At 33.1% G+C, this 16,273-nt stretch overlaps 1 protein-coding gene across 7 annotated transcripts in view; it reads left to right on the top strand.

Moving 5' to 3' along the window:
- Positions 1-13,371, top strand: part of LOC129914491 (protein AF-10) — a 117,755-nt gene extending 104,384 nt beyond the window's left edge. For 3 of the 7 annotated variants that reach the window (XM_055993774.1, XM_055993771.1, XM_055993773.1), the window contains exons 9-14: positions 2,415-3,876; positions 3,942-4,101; positions 6,187-6,339; positions 8,960-9,263; positions 9,380-10,037; positions 10,142-13,371. In XM_055993774.1, the coding sequence (XP_055849749.1) occupies positions 2,415-3,876; positions 3,942-4,101; positions 6,187-6,339; positions 8,960-9,263; positions 9,380-10,037; positions 10,142-10,183 (2,779 nt within the window). In that variant the 3' untranslated portion in view covers positions 10,184-13,371. Of the gene's footprint in view, positions 1-2,414; positions 3,877-3,941; positions 4,102-6,186; positions 6,340-8,959; positions 9,264-9,379; positions 10,038-10,118 lie in introns of all 7 variants that reach the window. The other 4 variants (XM_055993775.1, XM_055993776.1, XM_055993778.1 and 1 more) reach the window with 4 other exon arrangements.
- Positions 13,372-16,273: the final 2,902 nt, after the last annotated feature.

Raw genomic sequence — 16,273 nt, forward strand, 5'->3', positions numbered from 1 at the left:
TGCTGTAACATTATTGTCATCTCACTCACAATTTAGATAAAGGAAAAGAATTTTATTTCATGCGAAAGTTTTTACTATGAAATCGTTTAAAGTTTTTTCTTCGTTGAATTTGGAAATAGTTATATATTTAAATATGTAAATTAAATATGACATGGTCTTCCAGTTCGAAGTTCTTTAACCGATACCTTCCAGGAATTCCAATTTTCACGGCCTTTAATTTCACAACGGACGGGAGAACGTTCTGAGACATCTTTATCTTATTTTAATTTCCAATATTTATTTAATGCAAAAAATCGTTAATTGAAATTTTTTCCTTTAATTCCTTGTTTCAATTACCGTCGCAACGAAAACGGTAGATAGTGTATGTGGTGACAGTTATCAGAAAAATAGTTTAAAAAATCGTAGCAAAAAAAAACAAATTGAAAAAATGGTCACCCTGTGACGGTCTTACATGTGCCGGGATTACAAGTCTTAATTTTTCTCCATTTTTCCTTTTGCTATGAAACCTATTGCATATTAAAAAATTTAAACTCAACTGCAAGTGCATCAGTTTTAAAGAAAAATCACTGTTTTGCCCAACTAACTACACACACATTTTACATGACCCTAATTCAATGGACTACAGTGTAAAAAAAATGCACTACGAAATTTAAGCAAGTTACATTAAATGTTGCCGTGTTCAATTCTCATTTCAAAATGGTCTGCCCTAGCGAGGTATTCCTTCGGAGCGGAGATTTTCCGCAACGCATACTTCGTCGGAGGTTCCAATTACATTCGAGGTATCTTTCATCGGAAAAAATACTAAACAAATGCGACGACGCACTGCATCGCAATAATTTGACATGCGTCAGATTCAAGATTTTAATAGAGATGTACATACAAAATATACCGATATATTGCTAAGTTGGTATATCTTCCGATATTTGTATATAAAAACACCTAAATACATTTAAATTGTCATATAACTATATAGAGAGTTTCATTTCATAGTTTTTCATCAGTAAGAATGTCAATGTACGGTAAATTACACCCTAGTGTTAGTTAGAAAATGAATCGATATTGCAATATTTCTATTCAACAAAATATCGAATCGAAAAATATCGATATTTTTTTTGAGAAGGCCATCTCTATAATTATCACAGATGATAGAAAAAAAACAACAGATGAAAGAAAAAAACAATTCAAAGAATAATGTCGTTTTCCAAAATTCAAAAAGTGTCACTCCTAGCTATATAATCACTCCCAAAAGGAGTGACTTCAAATTCCAAAATTGGAGTGGATTTTCGGAGTGAATTCTTCACTCACAAAATTTTGAAGGAGTGACGGAGTGATTACCAATACTTCTACATTTCTCTTCATGGACTACTTGTCAAATTCTTGGGTGGTCGTTTTAATATTTTTTTGTGAAGAAAATTATATTTATATGTAAAAAAATCATAAAGAATTGACAAAAATCTATAAAAGTGAATTTAAAAGATTGTGTTACTATTTTATTTATTGTGCAGTATAACAAACACATGCAAAGCAAACGTCAAATCACTCCGCTTGTCAAATTCAAATTGCACAAAAAAGGAGTGATTCACTTCCATAATTTTGGAAAGCGACATAACAAATCGTCGCCCAAGAATTGGGTTGCCGTATACATATACATAGGTTTTCAATAGCCTATACGGCAACCCAATTCTAGGGCGACAAAATGAGTTGAAGTTATTTCATTTAAGAAAATTAAAAAGTGTCCATGGCAATTGTCGCGTTTTTTTTCGATAGGGTAAGGTCCAAATAATCGTTTTTTGTCCTTAACTCTAGATTTTAGGGGTGCTACAGAGTTTTTAAACAACGTTTCGTAATCAGTGCAAATAATTCTACAAAACGTGATAGGGTCCGCCCTCGTATATTTTTCAACCTTGTTTTTGTCAAACAGTGTAATTTTATAAGTAAACAAAATTTCATTCTAAAGTACACAAGGAAAGTGTTTCTTTTAACAATTTCTTATCGCTCCAAATCTATTTAGAACTAATTCTTTCACTTATTTTATGTTTACAAAAAAGTTTTTTCTAAATTGATTGAAATATTTTTGTCAGCAAACTAAACTGCTTTTAACAAAAAGTATTTACGACAACTCATGCTGTAAATAAATCTCAAAAGCTAAGACTTTTTTATTTTTGACCATACCTAGCTTGCAAAATGATATCAATATGAATTTTTCGTTAAACTTATTTTAAATGCCATTACTTGATTAAAAATAAATTTATAGAAAATTTATCTATCCCATGTCAAACGTATTTTCTTTTTTTCTGATCAAATTTAATTACATGCTTACCGCACCACCGTACAATCTTAATGTATCTTACAAAACATTTTAAATTGAAACAACAAAATATTATTTGCACATTTTTAATGTTAAATTTGGTAAGATCGCGGTCTGGAGAGCATATCAATCCTATACCAACAAAGCCACGTTTTGGTAAAAAACGCTCAGCCGCCAGTACCAATGCGCAAATGATAAAGTCATCCTCATCATCATCGCTTACAGTTAGTTCAACCGAAGCGACACAACAACCGCAACAACAACAAAGAACAACTTCTTCGATTCCTCTTATAAGTCATACGCCAGATATATTATCTGAGAGTTCTCAAAAACTGCAACCAAAGTCACCACCTTTATCTGCACTACCACTAACCACATCATCAAAAATGAATGATAGCGACAGAATTGGAAATAATTCTTCTATAAATAGCAACAGTAGCGGAAATAATAACATCAACAAAACCAACAGCAATAATAACAATGATAATAATAGTAACAATAGTAACAATAGCGCAATGAACTTAAGCTCTTCCGCTCCATCAACACCCACACCTACACCACCTCCAATTCCATCAACTCCAAGTTCTACGGTCAATCCTTGCTCTTTACCTATTTCCTCTGCACCTGACCTAAATTTTTCTTCCATTTCATCTAGTACAACCCAGACCACTATTACTTCTGTTAAAAGTAATAATAGTAATGAGAATGTAAACAACACAATGGCAACGCTTATAGTTAATAGTTGTAGAAACAGTTGTAGTCCTATCACACCATCACCACCAGCACAATCGACACCAACTCCTACAGTTGTTGCTCCACCAGCTGGTTCAAATGTCCCAGCTTCTAAGGCACTTAATAAGAAACTTCTGCGAGCCCAGCAGTCTCATTTTTTACAACAGCAACAACAGCAGCAACAATTGGCGGCTGTTCAACAGCAGCAACAAACTACAATTGTTGCAAAAACTGTCGAAGTGACAGATACAACAAACCCACTTTCTTCTCTCCCCATTGATGATTCAAATTCTAACACCATCCCTCCTCCTCCAACCATTTCTAGAACGCCAGACAGTGGAATCTTCTCCTCGTCCTTTAACATCAGTGGCAGTTCGCAGAATTCATTACCAGGAGCAACTTCTTCTGCGAATATCGGCTTGAAATTCAGTTATGAAGCCCAGCCTGGGGTTGCGACGGCAGCTGTACCTTCAAATATGGATGCAAACCCAGCGAACAATACAGCTTTTAAAGATTCTCCTCCCTCCTCACCTGGTTCGGAGGCGGGATCGGCTAGAAAACGCGGACGAAAGTCAAATGAGATAAAAGATGTTAAGGTTTTTCAAAATGGTGGATGTGCCGTCTCAACGCCTGTCACGACTCCAACACCTGCTTCAACTTCAAATGGCCCAATACATGCCACTCATATGCTGGGCAACCAATTGAATCCAACAAGTAGTGTGGCGCAAAAACTCACCGATCAGCTGCACATGGAAATGCAGGACCATAGTGTGTATACTGAATCGCAGCCACCGCAATTTGTAGGTGTGCCATTCCCATCAAAACCAGTGAACAATGTAAGCTTAAACTATCAAAATCAATTTTTTTTTAAATTGAAATTCATTTAAATTATATTTTTCAGGTTCGAAACCCAACAAGTATGCCAAATAGTGCTAATTCTTTGGCATCTATGTTTGGTGGAAATGGAGGAGGTTACGCACCTCAATCCCTGGAACAATTGCTAGAAAGACAATGGGAGCAGGGCTCACAGTTTTTAATGGAACAAGCACAGCATTTTGATAGTAAGTTCACAACACATTTTCATATAATGTCCTTTTTTAAAAATAACTACAAAATTATAATCAGCTGTAGTGCTAATTTTAATTTTAAACAGTCCTCTAACTTTTGCTTAATTATAAATACTTTTTAATTTCAAGTGAGAGATGTTTTTCTTGAATTTAGACAGTGTTTGGGTATAGTTTTTACTTGCGCTATAAGGCAAGTATTGGTTTCGTGTCAAAAAAAATTTTGAGGTTTTAATCGAAACCAACATTACGATGATGGAGAATTTCAAAAAAGTGGGTCTCGCAATTCCGCCCGTGCGTCTGTGCGGTTAGTTTTTAATTTAGTTGTTTTTTTTTTTTTTATAGCTCTTCCCCAATATCATTTTTTTTTTTAATTTATATAGAGGCAGCTCTTAAAATCTACAAGTAAACTAACATAAAAGTGCTTTGAACTGCAAGAGCAAGTACGTGCGGCCCCAGTCGTGCATTTTATTTTTTTGCAGAAAAGAGATTTCGAGTGAGAAAAAGTATAATCCTCTCACAGATTTATTAGTATAAAGATAAAGTATTAAAACTTGCCCAAGATTTTTTCGTGATTCGGTTTATAGACACATTGATAAAACAAAAAAAACTTGTGGCACTCGAGGACTGCCGCGGTAAAGCTATTGCATTGCATATTTTTATCAACTTATGCAATTATAATTTGTTTACCTACACTACACAAAACCAATGATTATGTTATGTATCTACCTATCAATTCATATGCAACAACAAGGTCACATTTGAATGTGTGTATGTGTGTATATGCATATTATGCATATACAAACATACCATACACGTTTAGCGAATTACCTAAGTGTGTGGTGTAATAATTTTTCGTTACGAAATTTCTTGGCTCGCTCCTCATGCCAGGCCTGCGTTAAAATCTATGCAATAGCTTAAAAAGAACCCAAGAACCATATTTGACCATTTTTAGAAAACTCTACTTAAAACTTGAAAATATATTTTTTTTCTCTCATATCGTACTAAGGCATTTAGAATCGGCATTAAAAAAAACTCAAGGAAAAATTTCCTTTAAAAAAAAAACTATTTTAATTTTAATACCTTAATACACAGCAGCTAAATCTAAAACAAAAAATCACCTAAAAACTCTTTATAAAAAAAAGGATAAGAGGCTATGGGGCGTATTCATAGACACTGTTTAAGATGCTTTTAAGAAAAATTCGAGCTTATCCCATTTGAATTACATTGGCTAAACTCCAGTTTAAGTTAAACAACAACTATGAATATGGCCCTAAATGTTCACGAGTCTATAACTTATAAACCAATAAATAAATGCTAAAAATGTTATTGCATTTTGAGCTTTCATATATTTGGGATGACTTACCATTTAATTTAAAGTTCCGCTAAAATAGTTGTATTTTTTAATGTATTTCGAGATTATAACAGCGCCGAGAAAAGGAAGAAGAAAAAGTGTGTTCAATCGTGATTTTTCTGATTAATTCACTATCATCAATGAAATCGACTTGTTTTCAGTGCCGGTATCCATTGTATTTTTACTAGTAAATATAATTTAGAAGCTCCGACACATGAGTACCCCGGAAATCGAGGATATTTTGAGGAATTTATGCGAAGCTTTGAGAGTGTATATTTCACGTTTGGTGAATGTTTGAAAAATTTTGTTGCTGTTATTTTGTTTATTGGAATGTTGTTGTATAACGCATAACGAAGTAAAAAAAAAAAACGAAACAAATTACAGTCCACACTTTACGAATGTTACAATCTAAGAACAAGAAAAATATTATTCAAAACGAATGCTGTTGTAAAAAAAAATTAACAAACAAATTTTATGAATTTGTATGCTTTTTCATGTATGAATATTTTAAAAACTAGAGCGGCTAGGAAAAAATAGTGTTGTTTTCTGAAGCACCCTCCATTTAGTAAGAACTGATAAGCAACGATCTGAAAATTTTTTGTGTGAATATTTTTATTTAAAGGCTTGATGAAAGGACAACGATCCTCGGATCGTTTTTTAAATAATATACGAAAAGGCACTTAAATTATTCAACAACTTAATTAAACTTTTTATTTAATTTTTTTTAGTTGCATCACTACTCTCTTGTCTACATCAGCTTCAAACTGAAAATGTTCGTCTTGAAGAACATGTTAATAGCTTAATTGCTAGGCGTGACCATTTGCTTGCTGTAAATGCCCGCTTGGCTATACCATTAAATGCCAACGTTCCCCAGAGTCAAGGTAAGTAACAGCTGCAGCTTAACAATCAGAAAATTTCATGCACGTGTCCATCATAATTTCTTCATCCAAACTCATCCATTTAAGCAAATACCTACCGAAACCTAATTCACTCTATAAATTTTATAATATTTTCCGAAAAAATGCATATTTTTTCTATTAGTTTATTTTATTTTTGTAAAATCCTGGATTTATTTTGTTTAAAAAATCTTATTTTACTGTTCGAAATTTGACTTTATTAATTTTAAAACAAATTAACAAATCTTACCCACCTCAAACAATTTTAAATTGTCCTAAAAAAAAATATGAAATTCTTTAAGTTTATAAACAATAAGTATGTTAGGTACTTATAACAAAATACAAACGAAAGATATTCTATATAATTATATTATTTTTTTAGTATTGTAAAACATTTCAAATAGTTTTCATACAATTGGTGTATGCTTGTTTTTTTTTTCTCTAAAAAAAAATTGCTTGTATAATTAGTAATTAAAAATTATTTATGAGACATTTATTAAATACAAATAATTTATACACCGATTTATAAATTTATTAAATTTACAAATTATAAAACAAACAAACCGGAAATTTAATTTGAATAAAAATATTTTGGAATTTTATCGAAGACCTTTTTTTTCAGTGGCTGTTGTTCGTTTTTTTATTTTGGCTTTTAAATGTTTATTGTTGGTGAAAGATTTTAATTTTTGAAGTGTTTTATTTTTGGTGTTGGAGATTTTCAATGTATAAATAGGCATTTTTGATGTAAAAAGTGGGCCTACATTTAACCAATGCATTACTAACTGAAACTATTATGCAGGGGAATAATAAATTGAAGCGTAAATTGAAGTTGTTAATATTTGTTTTTCGACTCAAGCAATAACTTCTATTTATAAAAATGTTTGGCAATTGCGGACGTAAAACCTTATAGTAATTTTTTAGTGCAACTGATGGTTGATTCTATGACGCCTTTTTGAATTTTATAATTCGTTTCCACCGGAATTTTAATCTAGATGTAGGGTAATTTTCGTTATAAACAACGTAAGGATAAAATTACCATAATGTTTGGGCTAAGGCAAAAAACATGAAAAGTTGTAAAAAATGAAAAAAAAAAAAACAAAACAAATTGAATTGAATTGCAATTTCACGCGATTCAGCGAAATGATAGAAACTTAAATATACATTGAATTCTGGTGGAAACAAGGCATTATCTAAACGCATTTTTTTTTTTGTTAAGGTTCTTATATTCGTCAAACAAAACCCAAGTAAATGGGCCACATAGAGATTGTCATCTCGCCAAATTGTTAAGCTCATAAAATTGCAGGTTAAAATTGGTGTCAAAGCAAGTTGATACTGTAAATTAAAAATAATAGGGTTTCAACTTTTAAGCCTAGTACGCAGATTGGGAAAATTTATTTGTTATACAAATTTTGTCTTGAATATTTTTCCAAGCAGTACGCAGTTCACGCGCAAAATTTAAATATTTGGACCCTCTGTTAAGAAATAGTCTCCACTTAATTTTGCGCGGACAAATAATGTTCGAAGCATTATTTTGCCGGCAAAAATTGTGACAAGGAAAAAAAATGAAACAAAATTGAAAAAAATTCAAACAAAATTAAGGTGGACTCTATAATAAAATACTTGGAAAGTGAAGACGAAGAAAATACAACTCAGAATCAAATCAAAAACAAAAAAAAAAAATTAAGTTATTTTGAAAGAAGAAAAAAACTATTGATAGAAATTACTTAGGCAGTTACCCTATTGTTGCCACTCCCTATGTGATTGGCACCTTGAGCTTAAAAACCATTTACAGCTACTATTTTTATTTTTTGTTTAAAAATTCACTCTCAATTCACACTCAAAAGGCGGGATTTTTTGGCAAGAGATATTGATAATTACAAAAAAAAGTATTAATAATAGTTTTATGCTATACGGAAAAAACTGCAAACTAAAGTTGGTGCGACTTTCGCTTAAGGTGCCAATGATTGGGCAGTTTACTCTAGGTAATTTCTCCAACTTCAAAATTTTGCGCAGGATTAAAAAATGTTTTGTAGAGATTAAAATTGTAGAAATAAAATTTTGTTTTTTCCCCAATTTGCGTACTAGGCTTTAAAATGGAAACTTGTGTGTGACCAACCTTTTTAAAAATTGCTACATCACTTTATTCTTCATAACTTTGTAGTTTGGTTGAATAAGAAAATTTTTATTATGCCAAACAGACACTTGGATAGCAAAAACAAAGTAAAAAAACATAAAAATAACAATAATGGTAAAAATTACATAAAACAACCCTAAAAAAGAGTGTTTAAATCAAAAGTATCAAATACGTATACGTTTAAACAAAAAACATGAGTTTTGTTTCAGCAAATGGCCCTTAGAGTACTTTATTACATTGAGCAAAAACTGAAATAATTCATTGGATTTCAATATTTTTTGTTATGGTTCTAATCTAAAAATGTTTATATTATCTTGAAAAGAAAACATTAATTTGTTTTATTTCTTCGTTATACACTTATTTGCATTTTTGTAGAGACACATCAATTGCACTTTCCTAGTAAAACCCACTGATAAAAAAAATTTCCTTGGTGATATACAAAAAAGAAAAAAAAAAACATTTAAATTCCAGTTAACCTCAATAATATCCATATTAATGGACCAACGCAACCCGATGTTGCTGCTGCTGGATCTACTATGCAACCCACAGCTTCTGTGCCATCCACAGGCAGCGGTAACGTAACTCCCACAGTAGCAACCCTCACTTCAAATAACCGAGCTCCACGATCAAATGCAGCAACTTCATCGCAAATGCCAACAATGGAAAACGGTATTGATTTTCGACATTCCTCTATTCAGCAACCAACATCAATTCCAGCTCCAACAGCAGCCCCTGCAGCCCCATTACCTCAATCAACTAGCGGCGTTGGTCTTAGGTGAGTTTAATTTGATAAAGAATATATTTACACACATGTTGTGAGAGGATTTTGTAAATTATCATTGTTGTAAATTTATTTTCTCCTGTTCCTTTAATCCTTGAATACATATTCAGACATTCATCATCTGTTCATCCAAATTATTCCACTACAAATCCTTCCTCATCCGCTTCTCACCATAGCAATCATCAACATCACCAACTTCAGTCGCATCAGCATCACAACCAGCAGCAACAACAACCATCTTTAGCACAGCACAACACAATGTCGTCATCCGCCAGCAATACAAATTCTGTGATGACGTCGGCCTCTGTAAGTCGACAGACACAACAGCAAGCTCAGCCTCCTCCACATCACCATCCACCACAGCCGCAACACCCGCATCAGCAAACTCACCACCCTCAGCACCATAGTCACCATGCTCAACAACAGCATCAACAGCAGCAACAACAACAGCAGCAATCACTTCATACGCATCATCAGCATACCCAGCACCAGCCTCATCCGCTAGTGCAACATACCCACAACCATCACCATCCCTCGTCCACTGGACCTGCTGCTCCACACCACATACAACAACAACCGAGCCAGCATCACCAAATGTCAATAGCATCAAGTGACAGTTCAATGCGCAATACCGGAACAGGTGGCAATAGTGGTACGGGGCGTGCCGGTAATAATAGTGGTGGGGGTGGTGTTGGCGCTAGCCAAATGCTACCTGGAAGACCAGTTCATGGTGATAACTCGGCTTATCACCCAGTGTATAGTCATCAGGTATAAGTAGTTTAATGTCATTCCACTTGTCTCTCTCTCTCTCCTTCCTTTGTTGAAAATGTTTATATCAAATAAATACAGCCTATTTCTCGATCCCTTTTCAGTCACAATTAAGGCGAGATGATTCCCAAGGAAAGACCAGCTGAAAATCATTTCGGGAAAAGAAGCATAATTTAAAACCTCCCTCCCTTACATCTTCAGCAGATCATTCTGCACAGTCCAATCACAATAGGACTAAGATTAACAATAACGACACAAAAAACCTTAGCAACTCACAGTATGTATTGAGTACCGCTACCGCTATCAGTTATGCCAATGATGGCAACGATGAAATGTCTATATCACTGTCATCAGAATCGCATACATCAGATGATGATTCATTGCATGGCGTTGAACACACCGCAGTTTCATCACCTACGATATCAATGCTTCCATCTGACAGTGGTGATAACAACCTTTTGCAAGTGCAAAATTTCTTAAATTGTTTCGATGAAGCAGACAAAAACCAGCATCCATACAATAATGTTGAACCTACAAATAATAAACATAGTCTAAAATATAGTCACAACAATAACATTAATATTCGAAATAGCGTTAATCAGGGTAAAAGTATACGGCGCATTACTGTAAACCCAAAAGATGGCAATACCAACATTGAGAAATCATTAAGGAGTCGACCTAAAAAATTTACCATTTCTACAAAATTTTTACGAAAATCACGTAATAAATTGAGAACCGCCAGCAGCGAAATGTCAACTGCGGTGTCAAGCGACATGATATTAAAGTCTAATAGTTCAATGATGTCTATGAAACCGGTTAATATAAGTTTGGTCGATGATTCCAATGCCAAATTTAAAGACTTTTCTATTGATTCTTTATTAAATAAGTGAAATGTTTACTGATATGTTATGAATTTTTTTTTGTTATCCAAAATAGTCAGAAAAAAATCTTTGGAAAAGTAGAGAAAATTGTTATTTTTTAAACTACACTACCAAACAAAACCCTGGAATTTAGATAAATAAAATGCACGACTGGGTCGCACCTACTTGTTCTTGTATGATATACATATTCAAATTTCAACTTAACTGGCTTAACTGAAGCCACCTGTGCAATAACATGAGACAATTGTCAACGATGTCTCCCCTCTGTGCCACGTAGTTATGTGTTGTATATGTTTCTGTTTTTTTTTTCTTTCTCTATCTTTCTCTGTTGTATTAATGTCTTGTGCTGTATCAGCCAAATGGACTTAGTTTCCGACAGAGATCAGAAATAAATCTCAACCTTTTGAAAGGTTCCTTTATAACTCATATTTGTCGCCATTTTCAATAAAGGTCATAAAATAACCTTTATTTTTAAAAAAGAAAAATTTCGGTCTGAGAGAAACCTTTATTTTGTATTTTTTTATGTTTCGGTCAACCAGTGAGATTTGTCGCTGAGAGAAAAAAATAAATTCATCTGCAAATGTATCAATTCCTAGAGACATGGGAGTGGTGCCATATGAAAGCTTATGTTCTCAGCTACCCGATAGTGGTATAATCGGTTTTTGGATTTATTTTCAAAATTCCGAGAAAATCGCGTTTGAAAGTTTGGGTAAAATTTTTTTTCGAAAAATCCCCGAATCTTTGAACGCTCCTGGAAGCTAAACCGCTTGAGAGCAATTTTTGGGAGTGATGCCAAATAATAGCTTGTGCCATGGGGTACGCTTTGCACATTGTCAGATTTTTAAAAAATCATCTTCCGTGTTAAACCGCCACATCATGCCTATTTTTTCAGAATCAGGCTTAACTTTTTTGTTACCTTTAAGTTCACCCAGTTTGAGAACGCGTGCACCTACAGGGATGGGAGTTGTACCCAAATTCTGAGATATAGCCGTTTGAAGTTGGGCGGGCGAAAACGCTTCTGGAAGCGACGTTTTCCTTTGAATTGACCATTTTTGATTTATTTTCTTTGACCTTTTCCATTTATTTTTTTGTAAAAATCTCAACCATTGAGAGATATTTAAAAAAATAAAAAATAAATCTCAACCGATAACCTTTATTTTAGATTTTAAAAAATAAATCTCAAACCTTAACCGAAACTATTTAAAGTAATGTGGTTACTCTCATAGAGAAACCGATTGAAAATAAAGGTTGACTGTTATTTTTGGTCTCTGGTTTCCGAAGCTGCAGTGTGTCTAGTCTAGAAGATTTATCTTCAGATTAGATTAAATATGGAAATGTATGTAAATTTCAAGCAAATCTATTAATTCAGTTAGACCCTAGCTGGATGTATAGATTGATGCCCAGATGCGCGGACGGCATGACGAGCTTTTGAGCTTGTCCACTATCGTAATGTTCGTTTTCATTAAAACCTCGAACAAAATTTTGAGACGAAACATACACTAGTTCTTTAGAGCAAGTAAAAATTAAGGTTACTTTCGAAATCTCTAAGAGCCAACGACATAATGAATCAAGTCATCTAAAGAATGTTGTGAGGCATATCATTAGAAAGGTCTTGGTCAGTAGAGCACGAATTGAAGTCTGGCAGCATTTTGGTGTGACCAACATGGGTTAAATTCGACCCAAAGTGTAAAAAAATGAAAAAAGTCAACCTGGTTGGGTAAATTTGTAAATTTAATTCCTAACCCAAAGTAATTTGCATAAGGGCTCTTAAAATCATATTTCCTGATTTTCATAGAGAAATATTTTTTTCTAGATACCTTTTGATTGAAAAATAGCATTAATTCTGGGTTAATCCAATACTATCTCATTTTATTGTCTTCATATTATCTGAATGTTAAAGAATAATGGAAGGTTAATGTTTCATAAAATAATTTACCAAGAGTTCAGCCACGTAAAAACAAAACAAAAAGGTTGTTTTTAAAGTAGTTTTGTTTTTTTTTTTTGTTTTTAATTTCTCGAAAACGGTGTGACATTTTTACTTCCCGTTTTCTGTTTCTGTTTAAAAACATAAGACCATTAAATTTTTGAAAGCTAATTTAGTACTTATATACATATAATTTTGAAAAAAAATTATATCAATATTTTTTTTTTCATTTTTTTTCAAAATTTTGACTTTGAAAATTATTTTATCAAAAACTATTTCATAAAACAGCTTTATTTAAAAAGTATATAAAAAACAATGTTTTCGGCTTTACAAAAAGGTACAACAGGTTATTGTAGGTGAAACCGTTGATTTTATTTTATTTTTTCCCAAATAAAGTCAATTTTTTAGAAAATTGCCGCTCCTGGCTAAACGGGGGAAATAGACCCCCCCCCCAATACGTTTTTTTTCTTGTCTCAACGTAACCTACACGCTCTAGCTTTTTGACACATTTCTCCTAAATCGCACTGTATAATGAATAAAAATATATTTTCTCATAGTTTTGGCACACATTCAGACCGTAATAAACGAATGTTGGTCACACCAAAATGCTGCCAGACCAATTTATTCTTGTCTAACTCCTCAAGACCTTTCTATTTATGTGCCTCACAACTTTCTTTAGATTAAGTCATCAAAAGAAAGTTGTGAGTCCTAAAAAAAAGGAACAAAAACTGAATTTCCTCGAAAATTTTGGATTTTTCAACATTTAAAATTGTCTACCAGGGTGTTTGTCAAAGAATTTTAGACTGACTCTTTGCGCAAATACTTTTGGGAGTATTGTTTAACAAATTTTGTCAAAAAATAAATTGAACAAATTGCTTTCGGTTAGGAATTAAATTTACAAAATTATTCAAACAAGTTTTTTTTCTGTTTTTCACGCTTAGGATCGAATTAAACCCATGTTGGTCACACTAAAAGGCTGCCAGACAAATTTATTTTTATGCTATACATCAAGACCTTTCTCTGGATATGCATCTTAAACAAGAAACAGAAACAGGATTTTTTTTCGTAAATTTCGAAATTTCGACATTTAAAGTTGTCTACCGGGGTGTTTGTGAGAGAAATTTGGGCTGACTTTTTGCGCTGACACTTTTGGTAATATTATGTGACAAATTTTATCAACAAAAATATTATGCAAATTACTTTGGGTTAGGAATTAAATTTATAAATTTACCCAACCAGGTTGACTTTTTTAATTTTTTTACACTTTGGGTCGAATTTAACCCATGTTGGTCACTCCAAAATGCTGCCAGACTTCAAGATTCGTGCTCTACTGACCAAGACCTTTTAAATGATATGCCTCACAACATTGGCTTAATATATATGGACTGCTAGAAGCATATTCAGGTTGGTTCCACTTGTTTCTTCGTGAAATTAGCGCCCTAAAAAAAAGCTGAGAATAAGTGCAATATTTTTGACGAAGTGCGAAAGGAACAAATATAGAAAAACAGAGAAAGCACTACCTTTTAACGACAGATGTCATTCACTAAAAGTTTCCTCTTTTCGCCGTCTAAGGTTATACCGCTAGTAGAGCTAGAAAGATGTGGAATCATTTTTTTTAATTTTTTTATGGAAAAGTCAAACGACTAGCAGTCCATATATAGTAGGTCAATGCCTCACAACATTCTTTAGATGACTTGATTCATTATGTCGTTGGCTCTCGGTCTATAATGACGCCCACTTATATGCACAATTACACATCCCATACAACTTGCATTACACATCTTACATTCATATTCTTCCTTCTTAATTGTTCTTTCTTCATCGATAGTTGAGAAGCAAAAATAAACTCGCACGAAATCTAGCTCTGCACATTTTCTGTTGATGTCAAATTAAGTCATCAAACTCAACTCCGTCCTACCTATAATGCCAAGGCAACAAGATTTTGGCATTATCCCCTTCGTCTTGTATGAATTTGTAGGATGAAACGACGGTTTTCTGTGCTGTTTTCTTTTGTTCTGTTCTGTTCCGTTTCTGTAAAACTTCTTAGACAGAAAATACGATGTATAAAATCGAATCTCGTGCGAAAAAAAGCAATGCACGAGAGTCTGGAATGTAGTTTTGTTTACTGATGTACAGTCGTCGGCATAATTATTTTCACTAATTTACAATTCTCGATATAATAAGAATAATTTCTAACGTTTAAACTTTATATAGGTAAAGTTAATGGTTATTTATTAAGTATGTTATGGTGAATCTCATGGTGGTCAAGGTAAGTCTTTTGAGTGAAATTTGGTTTTCAGGCAGCTTTTTTTGTATTAGAAGTGCTATTTTTTGAGCGGCATAAGTATTTTGACCAGCATTCTTTTTCAATTTTGGTAAGGTAAAGTAATACCTTTTGCTTTTTTTAAGCATGTATAAAACTGTTGAACATGTTAAGGCTCAGATTCATAAAAAAAATTGGAAACATTTCGCAAATAAATATTGAAATTAGGGCATTTATTGTTACAAGTTAAAAATCCCGTTGCCTGTTAAACAAATCAATGGAGAACTGATTTGTTTGCGTCAAATTATGTCTTAGCTAATAAAGAAACACAAGAGTACGAGTACTGAGTACAATCAGCCATGAATCTGTACAAAACAAAAAATTAAACAAAAAAAAAAGACAATTTTTTTTTGCGTAGTTCACTTTTAATCTAAGATTGAACCCTTATATCATGGAGCTGGAAATGAAATCCCTAGGGAAGAATTCCTCCTCGGAAAGCAAAGATTCCCAGGAGACTTAGGAATCACAATTTTGTGACTTATTCAGCAAGAAAAGCACTAGTTAACCTCTTGAAAGCATGTTGAAAACACGCGACGCCCGCTGGTAAATGTATATACATATGGAACAATTTTGAATATCAGCCCTATTCTGCAATCCATCGCATCGGGGGTAATAATCTCTACCATTCTGCTATTCATCGAGGTTTGAGGGGAATCGAAACTCACATCGGTAATGTTGTTCGGTATTCCACTATTCACGTAAATGAACTTGCTTCATACATTTGCAATCCGCATACAAAATGTTGTGGATCCGTCACTTTTGGTTGTAAAAATAAATTCACCATCGTTAAAATTAAGCAAAATGCCACTTAAATTTTTAAGTTATGTATTTGTTAGTATCTAATTGGTTGTTTTTATTTTTGCAATGCAAAAAAAACAAACAAATTTTTTTTCTTTCAATTTACTTCGTCGCCATTTTTTTTAAGTTGACGTTCATGTGGATGTTACATAGGTATGATAATGCAGTTCACCCGATGGATAGCAGAATAGGGCTGTATACATACATTAGAGTGGTCCTTATTTTACTCTTTTGCTAAAATTTTGAGCGTTGCCCCCTAGATTGGTTCCAAATCAGGAAAAAAATACCCTATTTTTTTTCATATTTTTAT

This window comes from Episyrphus balteatus, chromosome 3 (assembly GCF_945859705.1).
Source record: "Episyrphus balteatus chromosome 3, idEpiBalt1.1, whole genome shotgun sequence".
NCBI lineage: Eukaryota > Metazoa > Arthropoda > Insecta > Diptera > Syrphidae > Episyrphus > Episyrphus balteatus.